The sequence below is a fragment of the Elephantulus edwardii genome, unplaced genomic scaffold (assembly GCF_000299155.1).
Source record: "Elephantulus edwardii isolate Elephantulus edwardi_28Jun2011 unplaced genomic scaffold, EleEdw1.0 scaffold00328, whole genome shotgun sequence".
In the NCBI taxonomy this organism is placed as follows: Eukaryota; Metazoa; Chordata; class Mammalia; order Macroscelidea; family Macroscelididae; genus Elephantulus; species Elephantulus edwardii.
Window position 1 is genome coordinate 2,103,301 of NW_006400078.1, and position 16,043 is coordinate 2,119,343.

Sequence of the window (16,043 nt, forward strand, 5' to 3'; positions counted from 1 at the left end):
TGAAGCAGGAAATAAGTGCGTAAAGGTGCATGTGAGAAAGGCAGGGACAACACTGACACTAAAGTTAACTCCGCAATAAGGGATATACCTTTAACTTGCTGGTCTGATACTTCTCTAAATCTGAACATTCACATTGAGACAGACTAGGAAGAAGGATTGGCCATCCACTTCTGAAATAGCAGGCCTCTGAAAACCCTAATCTGCCCATTAATCCATCTTATTTTTCATGAAATTGTTCACAGCTTTAGTTTGCTTGGCTCCATGGTCAACACTATTGGCACCAGAAGCCAAGAAATTAAAAGACGTGCTGCAAGGGAAAAGTCTGCTGTTAGGGACTTCTCCAAAGTATTGAAGAGCAATGGTGTCACTCTGGAGACTACGGTGCTCCTGATACAGGCCATGCATGGTCTTTGCAATCACTTGTTATGCATCAGAGAGTTGGACAATGACTAGGGAGGATAGGAGAAGAATTGTTGCCTTTGAGTTGTGGTGCTGGAAAAGAGTATTGAATGTACCATGGAATGTTAAGGTAACAAACAAATAGTTAACAACTGTGCTTCCTACAGTGTGCAATGGCTGATTCTTTTTGGAGGTGCGGTGGGTAGACTGCTGTGCCCCTCTTCTGAGGAACTGGGGGAGACCTTATCCTCTACTTTCTAGTTTGCAGCTGAGCATGTTAACTATTTGTACTATCCAGTCTGGTATGTGAGGTGAGGGCTTAGTTTTATTTTTATAGACAATAATAGTTTATCATACAAGCATTATCAAATAATAGAATTTTTTTACATTTATTATTAATTTCAATGAAAATTTACAGAGACTTTGGATTTCCATTCATTCATTGTTGCATTTTTCTCCCCTCCCAACCCACCCCCCCAGTACACTACACTCTTGGAAAAGTAAAAGAAAAATTCTTTCATTGTTTTACAATCCCTCTCCCCAGGTCCACTCCACTATGCAGCCTTCGCTTTGGACTCCCGTCATGACAAAAATACCTAATCACATATCCCTTTTAAAAATCCCGTTTCTCCCTCATCTGTTTCAATGCAGTATACATTATTGAACCCATCTTTCTCAGTCTCCCACCAACCCCGAGGTCAGTCCTGTTTTACAACAGTGGCACCATGCAGTATTTGTTCTTTTCTGACTGAGATACTTCACTCAGCATAATGTCCTCCAGAATCACCCATTTTGAATAATATTGCATAAGTTCCTTGTTTTTCAATGCAGTGTATTCCATTGTGTGAATATACCACAGCTTCTCTATCCACTCATTTGTTGATGGGCACTTAGGTTGTTTCCAACTCCTTGCTATTGTGAACAAAGCCGCAAAAAACATGGGTGTGCATATATCTGTTTGGATGTCAGTTATGGTCTCTTTGGGATATATTCCCAGTAGTGGAACTGCTGGGACAAATGGTACCTCTATTCGCAACTTTTTGAGAAATGGCCATGCTGCCTTCCAGAGTGGTTGCATCATTCAAATGATAGAATTTTAAAGGTAATTCAACTTAGGGTTACATTAGAAACTTGATTATAATACTAGAAAATAGTGAAAGAAAAAGAAAATACTCATCACTACTTAGTTTCCTTAATAATTTTAGGCAAAATAGAATTCTAGAACTGTTTTTATATGAAAAAGAAATAATTTTCAGATACTTTTTAAAAACTAGAGACTGATGTATATCTGGGATTGTTTGTATTTTAAGGGACTCATCACAAAATAAAACCATTTTAAAAGGCTTTTACATTTTGAAAACTACAAAGGAAGGCCTTTCAGCTTCTTGGGCTAACTATATAATTCTTCTAAAATAATCATCTAATCTTATTGTCTCTGAGTCTGAATCAACGCATAGCTAACCTCCCAGTACGTTTTCTGAGGCTATAAATTGCATGGGAAGAGATTACTCACCTATCATCTAAAAGGTATGTCCTAATTCACAGAATCTGGTTAGTAACAGCCTGAAATTCCACAGCCTTTTCATCTCTCAGATGTGAGATTAATTAAATAATTCAGCTGACGATTATGAATTAGTACTTACACAGTACTTTACTTACCCTAAGCCTATAAAGCAGGGCAAAATAATTACCATCATCATATTTAGAAAGGAAGATGCTGAACCAGTTATGCTGGTTGTCTAAGGTCAAATTAAAATAGTCATTTTTTTCCCCATAATTAAATATCATAAGAGTTCTTGCAGCCTAAATTTCTGTAAGCCACATCACTCAAAAGAAGTACCTATAAGAACTATGGCAAGAATTCAGGGGGAAGAAACAAAAATGAAGTGATACTATTGAAATAATGGTGAAAACCTTCGACTTCAACATCTTCACTTTACAAAGAGTGAAGTCCTAAAAGATGTGGAACTTCCTTATTCAAAGCTGTATCTCAGGGCATTCTCATTACTGTCAAAGCAGAACCAACTCAAAGCTGACCCTCTGCCAGGTTTTCACAGGCTGTACATCGCCTGGGAGGAGAATGGTCATCATTTGCCCTTGTAATAGCTGGTGGATTAGAACCAATTGCCTTTGAGTTGGCGAAGAATTCCTTCCCCAGTAGACTAGTAAAGCAAAAATCACAGTCTAGCACTTCTCTGGCACAAGCTCAAGAATTTTAACTACTAGAGTAAAAAGCCTTAATGTGTTTACTGATAATTATTAATAATTAAGCCACTCAATAAATAATTATCCAGTGTCTACCACATGCCAGATCCTATACTACATGCTAAATCTGATGATTTATTCCATGTTAGGCAGCTTATTAGCTGTATTTTAACATTTAATCCTCACAATACCACTGTAACTTAAGCACAGGCATTAGCTCAATTTTATAGATGAAACTTTAAGAAAATGAAGTAATATTTTCTATGACTTTTAGTAAACAAACTCTTTCAGCAAAAGTAGACAGGATAATAAAATTTAAAGTTTATCTCCAAAATTAATTTTTGTTTTAAATGTTACAGCTCCACATATTATTTCATTTGGAATAAGGCTCTGCAAAAAAGTATGGAAAATACAGACTTTAACAGCAGTGAACAGACATGTGGTACAGAACCTGGTATTAGATTAGAGGTGGGGAGTTCCTTTTGGGGGGTTTTACACATCCTTTAAATATCTCCAGGATAGATATGATTTTATGTAATTTTACTGAAGTCAACTGCTAGGAAAATTATCACTCAAGTAGACAGAGGAAAAGAGTATTACATCTATTATTAATTTTGGCCTCAGGAATATAAAATAAGGTCAAAAGTAGATGAACACAAGAGTTCTCTTAAATATTATTCACAAAATACTACTACAGTACTAGTTACCTACTTTTAGAGTGTGAAATCTCTATGGAATATTATCAAATTAATTAAAAGTTTCATTTACTGTCTTCCCCAGCAGGAATTCGGCTATTTTTTAGAGTAGATTCCAAAAGGCTCACATCAAAGAACTCGACTGTTAATCAAGCAGTGTTTGTATTATGAAGATTTGGAGGTATGCTTTTTAAACTTACTCCACTATACACTGTGTTTTCGATTGAGCTACAATTTTCTAAATATAAATCAAAGACTAAAAAAGATAGCACTCTGGTTAAGTAATCATAGTAGAATTAACCCCATGCAGTACTTCTAATAGAAATGGTTACCTGAGAGCTCTGTGAGAAGTCTTGCTAGGACAGGCTTGTTTACGAGTTCAGTCTTAAGGCTGGGAACAACATCTACTCTAGGAGGCTCTCTGATAACAGTTTTTCTGGAATTTCCAAGATCAGATTTAGTCTTGACACCTGAATGTTCTGGAAGGTCATATGATCTCTGCGGCCAAGATGATACTGGAGCAAATGCTGAGGTTTGCTTGAGTGTTTCTTCAGAAAGAGATTCCTCGCCATCCAGGGCAGAGCCTGAATCTCTGAGTTGTCTTTCACCCAATTCTCTAAGGGCTCTGATTGTGAGCTGTTCCTGTTCTAAATCAAGAGATGCTACTGGTGTACTTTGCATAGGGAAGAAATTCCGAAGTTCATTTTCATTTGTTGCTTTACTTTGTTCAGGGTATTTGCTTTTTAGACTTTTAACATCAGAACTACTTTCTCGTAAGACTTCTAAAGGTAGAGTTGTTCTTAAGTCTGTCTTTTTCTCTGATGATGCTTCAAAGGCATTTCTTCCATCTTTAACCACTATTTCTTTCTCTCTAGGTTCTGAAAAGGTTGCTACCAGGTCTTCTGGGGAGGAATCATCTATATCTTTAACATTCCCCCCACATATTGACTCTAAATAGGTAGGAGTAGTCACATTTGGTGAGCATTCTGTCTCATTATCCCCAGTTATAAAGGGCTTTTCAGGAGCAACTTCACTCACACTATTAGAATGCTTCCCATCCTCTGATATGATACTAGCATCAGATACTTGCAATTGAATCACCTTATCAACTGGACTCCTTCCAAGAATATCCAGCTGAACTTGCTGTGGCTCTGAGTTGCTGATGGTCCCGCCAAAGTTTTTAGAGGTTTTGTTTTCTCTATGATAACTGGCAATCTCTTTGATGTTGCTCTCATCTGCTTTTACAATACCACTCGGGATGGAAACTGATTTTTCAGCTTGCATTTTGTTATTTTCAAATGACATATCCGAGGTGATGTCCTCTATTACTGTGTCCTCAGACTCCCCAGAGCTATCAGCTTCTGCCGTCTCTCCCAACATAGTGCTCTGCCAGTTCATTTCATCTCTCGGGCCAGCACTGGGCAAAGCCTCTTTTACTGTCTTTACTGCAGAACCCAGGGATATACCTTTCTCTAACGGAGACTCAGGTGACTCTGAAAGCGTGTCATCTTGTTTCTGCACGCTACTTCTCATGCCTTTGGTGCCGACTTCCTTTGAAGACTCGAGATACTCTGGCATGGTTTTTTCTTGTGGAAGTAATGTTTTTGCCCAATCACTTGTTGGTTTAGTGATAGAATTGTTGCCATTCACAGAACGTACTGGGATTTTCTGACAAGTGTTAGTTTTAAGATTTACAACTGGGATTTCGGAATTACATTCACCCACGTCAAGTCCTGTAGGCTTTGGGATGTAGTCAGTTTTCTCACACTGCTGTTTCACTTGAGGAACCAAATCCCAAGTCAGTATTTCGTTCGTAAAGTTATGCATATCATTCACACACCTCGATACCTCTTCCAGGGCTGCAGTTGTGTGTGAAAACTGTCTAGGCAGCAGAGCAGAGGCAGAGTAACGACCTGTCTCTCGACTTGGCAGTGGGAAGACTTTGTCGTCAGTCTCAGTGAGATCTGCAGACAATTCTCCAGGAGTGTGTGCAGTCCAGCTGCCAAAATTGTTGGCGATTTCCTTATACGAGTCCTTAAACTCCTTGTCAAATGCAGCCTTGTCAATAATGACTTCAAATGGTGATTCGGGGGAATCTTTTTCAACTGTATCACCTCGTGACGCTCTGGATGGGGATAAGGTATATGTATGAACACCAGCTGCCTTAGCCTGATCAGTGGGTGGCTTCTGGGCTGTTAGCAAAGTGAACTTGTCCTCAGTATCTATGGGAGTCTTGTCACCCCTACTAGAAAACTCATTTGGGTTCTTGGTCTTGTGATCTTTTTGGATTTCCATCTGATCAATCTTCTTTGATAGAAAAGCCGGATGTTCTGGGAAACTGGCTGGAACGGAAGGACGGTTACCACAAACTTCTGCTTCAACAGGAATTGGAGAGCCGGCCATGTCTTTACTTCTCTCGTGAGGCCTTTCCATCTCTTTCCCATCTAAAAGAGTCAAGCAGTCTTTTCCTTCTTTGGCCAAAACAGGCTGGCTGCCTACGACTTTGCTGTTTTCTCCATGGAGTGTCAGAAGGTCAGTGTTATTTATTTCTGAAGTTGAAATAAAGGAAGAAGCCATAATTTCTGAAGGTGCCTCATCAGAGCAAAGAGAGCTCAATGCCTCTAAGGTCAAAATTTGAAGGGAAAAATAAAGTTTACCAAGTACCATTACACATTAGCAGGGAAGGCCAAGCAGCATGCTTTTTATTTTTAAAAATTATATATAGAATTATATATATACACACATGCAAGATGTGCATATATACACACACACACACACACACACACACACACACACAAGGTATAATAAAACAATGATCATCAATAGCTACCCTATTAGACATGCACAGAATTGCCAACAAGGATACAGAAAAGCCATATCGTGCTACAAACTGCAAATGACAAAGTTTTCAAAAGTACTTCTCATTTGATACACATTTTCACTAAAAAGGTAAAGGATAAAGATAAAGAAGACTAAAGACACTAGTATATGCCAGGAGAAAGTTTTGCTTTTGCAGAAGCAACATAATCCATGCAGAGCGAACAACTTGATACTATGAAGCACCAATACACCTTCATCTGCATGTTCAACAAGAAAGAACACAATGCCTCCCAAATCCATTGGGGAAGGGTAACATAATCGGAGAGAGAAAAAATCCCCCCAAACACAACTTCTGTTTTTATCTCTAGAAGGTAGAAGACTCTTCTTCAGGCTAAAAATCAGACCAGAAGGATTCCACTCTATCTATAGGAACGATCTGAAGCATCTAAACAGATGGCTTCAGTGTATAACAGGTGCTAGAAAAATGGCCTGCTCTAAAATTTCTTACACAATTTCTGTTGCAAAATGAACTGAAATGTGCAAATTGTTTTTAAGAGTTAATGTCAATTAGAGTCGATTAGACACTGTAATAAATTAACCATATCAATTAATGATTAAAAAAAGATAATAAAATCTTTTAAAAACATACCCTTCTTAAGGGAGCTCTCGCGGCCTAGTGGCAAGAAGCTGCACTGCAACCCCAGAGGTGTGTAGTTCAAAGCCACCAGAAGCTCTGCTGGAGAAGGAGGGGCAATCTCCTCCTGTGCCAGTCAGATCCTATTTGATGGTACACACACACACACACTCTCTAAAATAAAACCCTTCTAAAGTAATACATTAATTCAGCCACGTAGTTGTTATGTACTATGGAATGGAGTGCAACTCCTAACAACTCTATGAACAATAGCTCTGAATTGTGTCCCATCCTCTGCCCATTGTGAGAGTCAATGTGTCAATCCATCTTGCTGAGAGTCTTCAACCCTACGCCTTTCCCAGCCATGGTGTCCCTCTCCATGGTCGAGCTCCTCCTTACCCCATGGCCAAATTATGTGAGGCAGAGTTTCACCATCCCTGACTCCAAGGAGCACCCTGTCTGTTAATGTTAGGTGCTGTCCAGTCTACTACAGTTCAGTTACCTATCCTGCACCATCCTCACACTCTCTTCCTGGCTTGAACCCACTTTTACGATCACTGTGTCAATCCTCTCTTTCTCTGACCCTCCACCTCTCCCAGCAAGGCTCCTGACAACATGTCCAAAGTTTGTTATTAATACCACTGACTACACTGTTTTCCAAACTACCAAGGTATAACTTGGGGGGAAAAGAAACTCAAATAAAGGTAGATACTCTTGTGGATACTCTCTCTCTTCCTTTTATATTGTATCTCTAAGTTTAAAACAAAGTCAAGGGAGTCCTCAGAAGGCTCAATGTCGACCTGAATGAGTAATGGTGAAGACTAGCAAGCGAAAGCCTTTCAGATCAACTTTTTTCACCACGCACCTTTGGGACTGCAGTGCAGCTTCTTGCCACTAGGCCACCAAAGCTCCCTTATTTTCTATTTTTTCTGTGAGAAGCTAAATAATTTATGAGATAAAGGCAAAACTAGAATTTTATTCAAACGTAAAGAAGTAAGAATTATTGTAATAAAAATATCCATTATTACAAATATATTTCTAAGTACTAGATGAAGTTCCCCTATTTTAACACATTACTGAATTTGATGGAATAGGTTCTGACCTTTAATAGTCTTTGACTATTAACTGTTTTGAGGAAAAGCCATTAGAAGTTTGGTGATATAAACTGTACTCCTAGGATAGAAAAATATATGAAGTCCATTGTAACTCATTTAGTTCTAGCAAAGTATGTTTCACATACATGCCTGACAGAATTAAAATCCGAAGATTAATGTTTTATATACACATTGAGTTAAGCGGTATCCTGGTGGTATAATGGTGCATAATGTATAAGATCCTTAGGAGAAAGGCAGGGAGTCTCCTTTAACCTGAGAGAGGGCACAATGAATCAGAATTGACTTCAACAGCAGTAAGCTGGGTTTTTTCTGTTTTTCCCCCCCTTATTGTGTGCTGTCTAGTCGGATCCTACTGGCACAGGAGGAGACTGCCTATCCTTCTCCAGCGGAGCATCTGGTGGATTCGAACCATGCACCTTCGGGACTGCGGTACAGCTTCTTGCCACTAGGCCACCAGAGCTCCCTTGTAGTGAGTTTCTGAGGTGTGTATATGTATACACACACACACACACACACACACCTGGAAAATATCCCATAATAAGAATTATGTATTACTACTTAATTTCTACTGGTTACCCTTTGCATCAGGAAATACTAAATGGGCCTTATTTCTGAACCTCTTCAGAACTCTGAAGAAGAATAAACCCCTTGCCTTCTGTAGCTTTATTACTAGATGCTGCTGATTTAGCTCTAACTCAGAGATCCCATAGGGGATCTTGTGTAGACAAGAGAAACTCTGCTTACAACAGTGGGGAATGCAGACGATAAAGTCACTAAATAAATGATTATGATGGAATAGAAATCTAAATTTGAAACTTTAAGACTTCACCCAGCAATACTGGGGGGGGAGGGTGGGGAGAAAAAGCATGGTAAAATGTTCTATTTTCTACTGGAATATAAACTTTAGCATATATTCAGCTTCCCAAACTTCTTTTGTATCTTTCATAATACTCCCCAGTCAGGTATATAATAAGTAATCTGAAGTAAAACTAGAACATTGGGTTAGAAGTCCTATTCGCAGAGTACCAACAACTCCTATACTCAGTTCTTCGAATGCCTGAGAGACTGCAAATATTTTATTAAAAATTCCTTACTATGACACACGTCATATATACCAAAACAGCTTTAGGTATAGTCTCCAATTCCAGTTTTATAACTTAATATTTTTGATAGATAATGTCTCCTGTCAGCTTCGAGGAGAACTAGTGGTTCACTGTGAGGACGTGGACTGCCAACCCAACGGCAGATGGCTTGAGTCCAGCAGCTCTGCAGTAGAAAGATGGGCAGTCTCCTTCCGTGTGATTTACAGCCTTTGAGAACACGCTCGAGGGTCACAAGCATAACAATGTCTCCTGGGAGGCAAGGCCGGGCAGTAAACAGTGTCTGGTTCCCCCATGATTGTGAGAAGCAAGTGGGGGCTACTCTCACAACTGTCAAACTTTCCTAATTCTATTTCTGTACAAATTCTATCTGGAGCAGAGTAAGGTAGCACCCTCATCCATACTTTCAATTCTCTAGTTTAGAAAATTTCCACAAGTGAAAGGCATTTCTTCGGCTGACTGAAATCCTAGCAAACTTAGGTAGAGTCAACTAATACTAGGACAATGGGTAAATCTGGATGGTGTTTTTAAATGCATAAAAATATTCACTATAACTAAGTCTAAAATCTAGCAAGTCTGTTAACACAGATCCTGTAAATAAACACTCTTCCAATTAGTCTTGCAAAAATGCATGAGAGCTCTAGGGAGTTTGAAAGTTGTTGATTTTAAAAATATTATACTGTTAACGCGCCTGCTAGAATAACTTTTATTTTAAATGTCAGGAAATCTGCTCTTTTTCAAAATAGCTACAGTGCAGTCCAAGAAACTTTCAGTATCGCTCAAAACAAATCTCTACCAAAAAATCTCACAGTATTTTCCAAATTAGTTATTTGCGATAATGGTATTTAATATGCATATTAATTTTACAGCATTCTAGTTCCTTTAAAATATGGTGCTACCCTAATTACTAGTGGTAGCCTAGTGGTAAAGAGTTGTGCTGGTAACCCCAAGTCATGCAGTGAGAAGTCACAGTTCCTTTACAGCAGAAAGATGGGCCATTTCCTCCTCTGTGACTGATTAATGCCTCTGAAAATCTGCTGGAAGTTCAGCTATGAGTCACTTCTGACTCAAAAGTATCCAACAACAACAACAACAACTACACTCTTAATTACTATCAAACAAGGGTTTATACCTTTAAAACCTAATTTCATTTTGTTGAGTTGATTCTAATTCATAACAAATCTACAGGACAGAGTAGAATTGCCCTAGAAGGTTTCCAAGGCTCTAAGTAATTTTTATTACTATTATTATTCTATTATCTCTCTTAAGACTATTTTATTATAGAGCAGACTGGCCTCTAGTGGGTCAGGAAGTGTGAGGATGACACAGGATAGGATGGGCTTCAGATTCACTGTTCATATGGTCGCTCTGAGTTCTACTGGACCCGATGGCACCTAACAACAATGTCACTTCAACAATGGTATTTTCAACCATGTTATACGTATGTGAAAATTGGACGAGAAGAATGAATGCCCTGGAATCTTTGTACTGTTGGTGAAGAATAATTGGAACTGGCCAAAAGAACAGACGGAGCGGTCTCAGAAGAAGAGCACCCAGAGTGCTCCTTGGAGGCGAGGATGGAGACACTTGTCTCACATACTTTGTGAATGTTGTGAGGAAGGGCCAGTACTTGCAAAAAGACATCATGCTTAGAAAAGGGGAGTGTGGAGTGAAAAGTAAAAGGAACCAAGACCCTCAATGAGATAGAGCGACAATGACTGCAACTACAGGCTTCAGCACAGCACACTGTGGGGAGGGCACAGGACTGCGCAGGGGTTTACACTCTTGTCTCTGTGGTCTCTGTGGATGAGAACCAACTCGACAGCACCTCACAAGAACCATTTAAAGAATTTTTCAAAGTTTTGGGTGATAGAATTTGTAAATCAGTTAGTACAAGCCAAATGTCTACTGCAGACATGTCTTATTTTACTGTGCTTTGCAGATACTGCAAACCGGAGTGGCAGTGAGGGTTTAGTGCTGGGCCACTAGATGGAAAGCTAGAGGCTTAAACCCTTCAGCCATTCTGGATGAGGAAGATGAGGTCATCTGCTCCTGTAAGGATTACAGCCCGGAGACCCTCTGGAGCAGATCCACTCTGTCCTATAGGATTGCTGTGAGCTAGAATGTACACGATGGCAGTGGACTGGGGGCAGGAAAAAGTCCATCTGATTTACTTTATTGCAATATTCACTTTACTGTGAAAGTCTAGAGCAGAACCCACACTCTCTGAGGTATTCCTATATATCTCAAGAACTGTTTCTCATGGTCAAGGATGTTTAAGACAGCCCAACACATAAGCAAGTTCTGAATCAACAATGAAAGATAAGAGATTTTCTTAAAATGTTTCAGCAAATGATCTTTCCCACCATCAAGATCCCAGTCTATTTTAGTTCAATGGGTAATTTGCTGAAACAACTTAACACAGAAACAGCCTTTGGGACAATCTCTTACAAACTTTAAAACAACTTTTATTTCATAGGCTTTCTCTCTTGACTGACTCAGAATTTCCTGAGGAGAATGGCACTCAGGAATCTGTTATTACAAGTTTTCCAGGTGATGACACCAGTTTTGAGCTGTATTGCAGAACTCTAAAATCAGATTGTCATCAAGTCAGTTGATCAAAATCCCACAAGAGATGTGACTGACACTTTCTACTTCTACTCCTCATCATAGTCTTGTCCGGCAGCACAACTTAGCAACAGTTAAGACATGGAGCAGTGGCAGTCTTTGTGTGTGCTTAAACTACTTCGATATACTATGTAAAAAGAAACTCTAAATTATGACTAGAGTAAAAAGAAACTCTAAATTCTGACTAGAGTGAGACCAAAGGTCCTTTTGACTAGAGAATTTGACAGGAGAGTTAAGGGAGAATCTTAATCTTCTCCCTTCCCTGCCTAGCAGGCTCTGGTGGCATGGTCTATAGCTTCTGTAGAGTTGTACTTCTAATCCAAAGGTCACATGTGCTTTGAGTACACCAGTCACTCAGAGGAAGAAAGATGAGCAACCTCTTTCTGCTGGGATTTACAGCCTTGGAAACCCAATGGAGGGTCACAAGGAGTTGGCATCAATTCAACGGCAGTGGGTCTAGCCTTTTCAGATGGTAACAGTGGGTCACCAGGTGGTACAAACAGCTAAGTGCTTGACTCTTACACAAAAGATATTCAGTCTAAGCCATCTGAGCTTGGAAGAAAGGCCTGAAGATCTGCTTTCAACAGACATGATGGTAACAACAACAAAACAGCTGGAATATTTTATTTTATGGAACAAGGTGGGGAGTTAAAATAATATGAAAAAAATACCACCCCAAAACACAATTTTCACACGAATAAATTAGACAAATCAAGTAACACATTTTAATTTTTAGAAACCTTCATGTACTGCTTATCCTTCAAATATCTTCACTTTGTTTCTTATACTCTAAATGGTCTCTTAAAAAAAGGATATTACTTAATTCAAGTGCTAATGAATTACAGAAATAAAATCTGACTTACAAACAAGTCAAGCAATAATGAATTTTATGTCCTATATTAAAAAGTTCTTACTAATGCACACCTATGTTTATTGCTGTGTTGTTCACAATAGCAAAGAGATGGAAGCAACCCAAATGTCCAACAACAAAAGAATGGATAGAGAAGCTGTGGTATATTCACACAACGGAATATTATGCAGCACTGAAAAACAAGGAACTCATTAAATATTATACAAAATGCATGACCCTGGAGGACATTATGCTGAGTGAAATATCTCAGTCATAAAAGGACAAATACTTTATAACACCCCTGTTATAAAACAGGACCAACACTGTGGTGGTGGGGAACTAAGAAAAGAGGGGATATATAATATACATGACATTGAAATAGATGAGGGAAAGAACTGTTTAAAAGGAACATATGATAATGTATTATAAGAGCTGTATAGCAAAGTGGACTGAGAGCAGGGGTGAGGGGAGAGGAAATTGTGCAAGAATGAAAGAATTTTTTTTTCAAAGAGAAAAAGCAAACTGGAGGGGTGGGTTGGGAGGAAAATTTGAAACAGTGAAAGAATGAAAAAAATTATACAACATTAAAACTAAATAAAACAAAGTATTAGTAAAAAATAAATAGATAAAATTTGTTTGCATACAATCAAAAAAAAGTTCTTACTAGAAAGAGTGAATGACACAAGAATGATGTGGTTGTTTTTTTTTTATTATTTTATTATTATTTTTGTGTGTCTGTGTACCGTCAAATCAGATCTGACTGGTACAGGAGGAGATTGTCCCGCCTTTCCCGGCAGAGCATCTGGTGGATTCGAACCATGCGCCTCTGGGATTGCAGTGCAGCTTCTTGCCACTAGGCCACCAGAGCTCCCCAAGAATGATGTTTTAATTATTCCTTGGTTGCTTCCCCTGAATCATTTAGTAGATTTCTTACTTTTAACTGAGAAGACACCTGCTTTTGTGGAAATTCTATACACAGCAATATAGAAAAGGATAACAGCTTGCAATAGCCACTAAGTCTCTTTCCCACACATATACTACGCATAGTCATACAAAGGAGGACTGAAATATTCAGGCATAGGTTTTCCTACACTTGAATTTTCTGATGTTGACAAAACAAGAAGGAAAGACAAATTATCGTGCACAACAGTATCAGCAACTTTACAGCCACAGCATCAAAATAGGAAGTTAGCCAGCACACACTTTGCAGCCAAGCTAGACTCCTAAACAAAAGTCTCTTTTTGAACAAATAAAAATGTTTTGCTTTTGTTGGAAAAAAGGCTGTAACTGGCAAATTTCTTTTTCTTCAATGCTTGCCCCAAAGCTTGTGTTGTAACTTCCTATTCCTGATGCCTAATGCACAAATCAGAGAGTAACTCTGTTCATCAGAGCAAATGTGCTTCTAGCTCTGCATAGTGGATGGGGGCCTCTTTTCAAATGTGTGTCCATCTACTTTTCTTCCTCCAAAGTTTTCTAAAGAAAAATCTTTATTTTCCAGCCTCAATTCTTATCTAAGGTTTCAAAAGTAGAAATTAAGTTTACGCTTGATTTTATGTCCTGGTAAGAGAAACACCACCCTAGATAATTTAGATGATATGACATGACTAATAGGGTTATGGTTACAATGGTTAACTTCTTCTATCTCCTCTGTTCTCATGATTTTAGCATGAACCTTAAAATAATTTTAAAATACATCCAAATCTTACAATATAAAATACTAAAACCTAAGTAACTTTATCATTTTTACTGTAGGTATAATAGTTATGAACATGCATTTCAGAGTTCTGTTTTTCACTTCCTTTGTGACCTTGAACAAGATATTTCATCATTTTATTTTAAATCTAGTTTGCTTAACAGTTACAAGAGCTAGTCTCCCTTCTCCACAACTGACTGTAAGCACAGAAAATAAAAAAGCACTAAGCATAGTCAAAGCTCAGTAAAAGTAATAGTAGGCAGGGTACAAAAAAACATTCAAATGTATTCCTTGGTTTTGAAAGTCTCAGAGATATGCTGAAACTTAACTGTTCTCTGTGAAAAGGAATCGATACAGTAAGAACTGAAAAGGGTTTTCCTTCCTAGGTGTCTAACTTACTTAAGAAAGTGGTTATTTTATTGATATTCTATTTATTAATCTATATTAATTAGTTAGCAAAAACCTTCATGATCTAGTTTAGCTACCTGCATACATCAAAGTGTAGCTCTCTGGTAAGAAGTTGCGCTGCAATTCCAAAGACATGTCACGTGGTTCAAATCCACTAGCTGTTCAAGGAAGAAGGATCGGCAATCTCCTTCTGTGGAATCTACTGCCTCTGAAAACCTGCTGGGGTCAGTTATGGGCTGGTTCTGAACTGATGGCACACAACAACCTAACACCTAAGTATGGCATTTCTGGGTGATGCAAAGAGTTATGTGTTCTGCTATCAGCTCAAAGACTAGTGGTTCTACCCAACAGTATCTCAAGAAAAGGGCCTGGCTGGCAGGACTTCTGAACCATCAGAGCGACTGACTGCAGTTCTACTCTGCAGCACATGGGGCTACGATATGCTCAATCAACTCACTGGCAACTGGCTAAAGCTCAAAGTTCCTTAATAACACATAATTTTTTAAAAACCAACACAACTGACCTTTACTCAGCCCAAATTTATACATATTTCTGAAGCCCAATAAGGAATATATATTAAAAGATTAAAATTCTTAAACTAAAAAGTGTCCTATTTAATTATTGCCACATATTGCATAATATGGGCTAGTTACATAAAGAGACACACTTTCCCCTAGGCTAAGTGACTGCAAAGGGATGTAGAAGCCAGGGCAGACAGACACTTGGGTTAGTGCCAATGAAGATCTCAAGGTGCCCACTGGCAGCAGAAGTCATTCTGGGAGGCCTGGGCTGGGTCCCACTGATTCAAGGGTCCCCCAGCCCCATGAGTTGATCAAATGCACTAGGGGCACTCACTGCCTTCATTAAAATAGATGAGATGCTACTGACCCTGGCTGGTCTGTAACATACCGTTTGCCCTCAAACACCCTAACAGGCTGGCCTGCAGACCTGCCAATGAAGTAGCATATCAGTTAGCCTACTCTCCATCATCTGTGAAGACTTTTATTTTTTCCTTCAGGAAAAAAATGTAACCAATAGAGACTAGGTTTTAACAGCTACAGGGATATGGTGTTCTCAATTGTTTCTCCACAATGTCCTTTTAACAATAACACTTTCCTGAATCTTACAAAGTTAAAATAACTTTTATGCAAAACAAAGAATGACAAATGTTTTTCAACAGTCTAATACGTAGTTAATGTGAAACTGAAGCCAACTTGAATATTATTTGTATTTTTCAAGTCTTAATTTTTTCATCAGTAAAATGTCTATTTGTCTCCATACTACTCAAGCATGTTGTGTGTATCGCCAATTCAGAACCGACTCATATGTTTTTTTCTTACCAAGAATTAAAATAAGCCATGACAATTAACTCAAGATTTCAGAATGCTGTATTTGAATTGTATTGTTACATTATTATGACATATCACTTTTATGTATGGGGGAAAGTTTTAACTATATAGGATATATTAAAAAGGTCTAAAATAATGCTTCAATGG

General features: G+C 38.5%; 1 protein-coding gene across 4 annotated transcripts in view; it reads right to left on the reverse strand.

The window, feature by feature from the left end:
• RTN3 (reticulon 3) overlaps positions 1 to 16,043 on the reverse strand; it is a 69,167-nt gene that overhangs the window by 32,847 nt on the left and 20,277 nt on the right. Inside the window, exon 2 of one of the 4 annotated variants that reach the window (XM_006901515.1) lies at positions 3,632 to 5,641. The exons of 2 other annotated variants lie outside the window; for them this stretch is intronic. In XM_006901515.1, the coding sequence (XP_006901577.1) occupies positions 3,632 to 5,641 (2,010 nt within the window). Of the gene's footprint in view, positions 1 to 3,631; positions 5,921 to 16,043 lie in introns of all 4 variants that reach the window. One more of the 4 variants, XM_006901514.1, reaches the window with a different exon arrangement.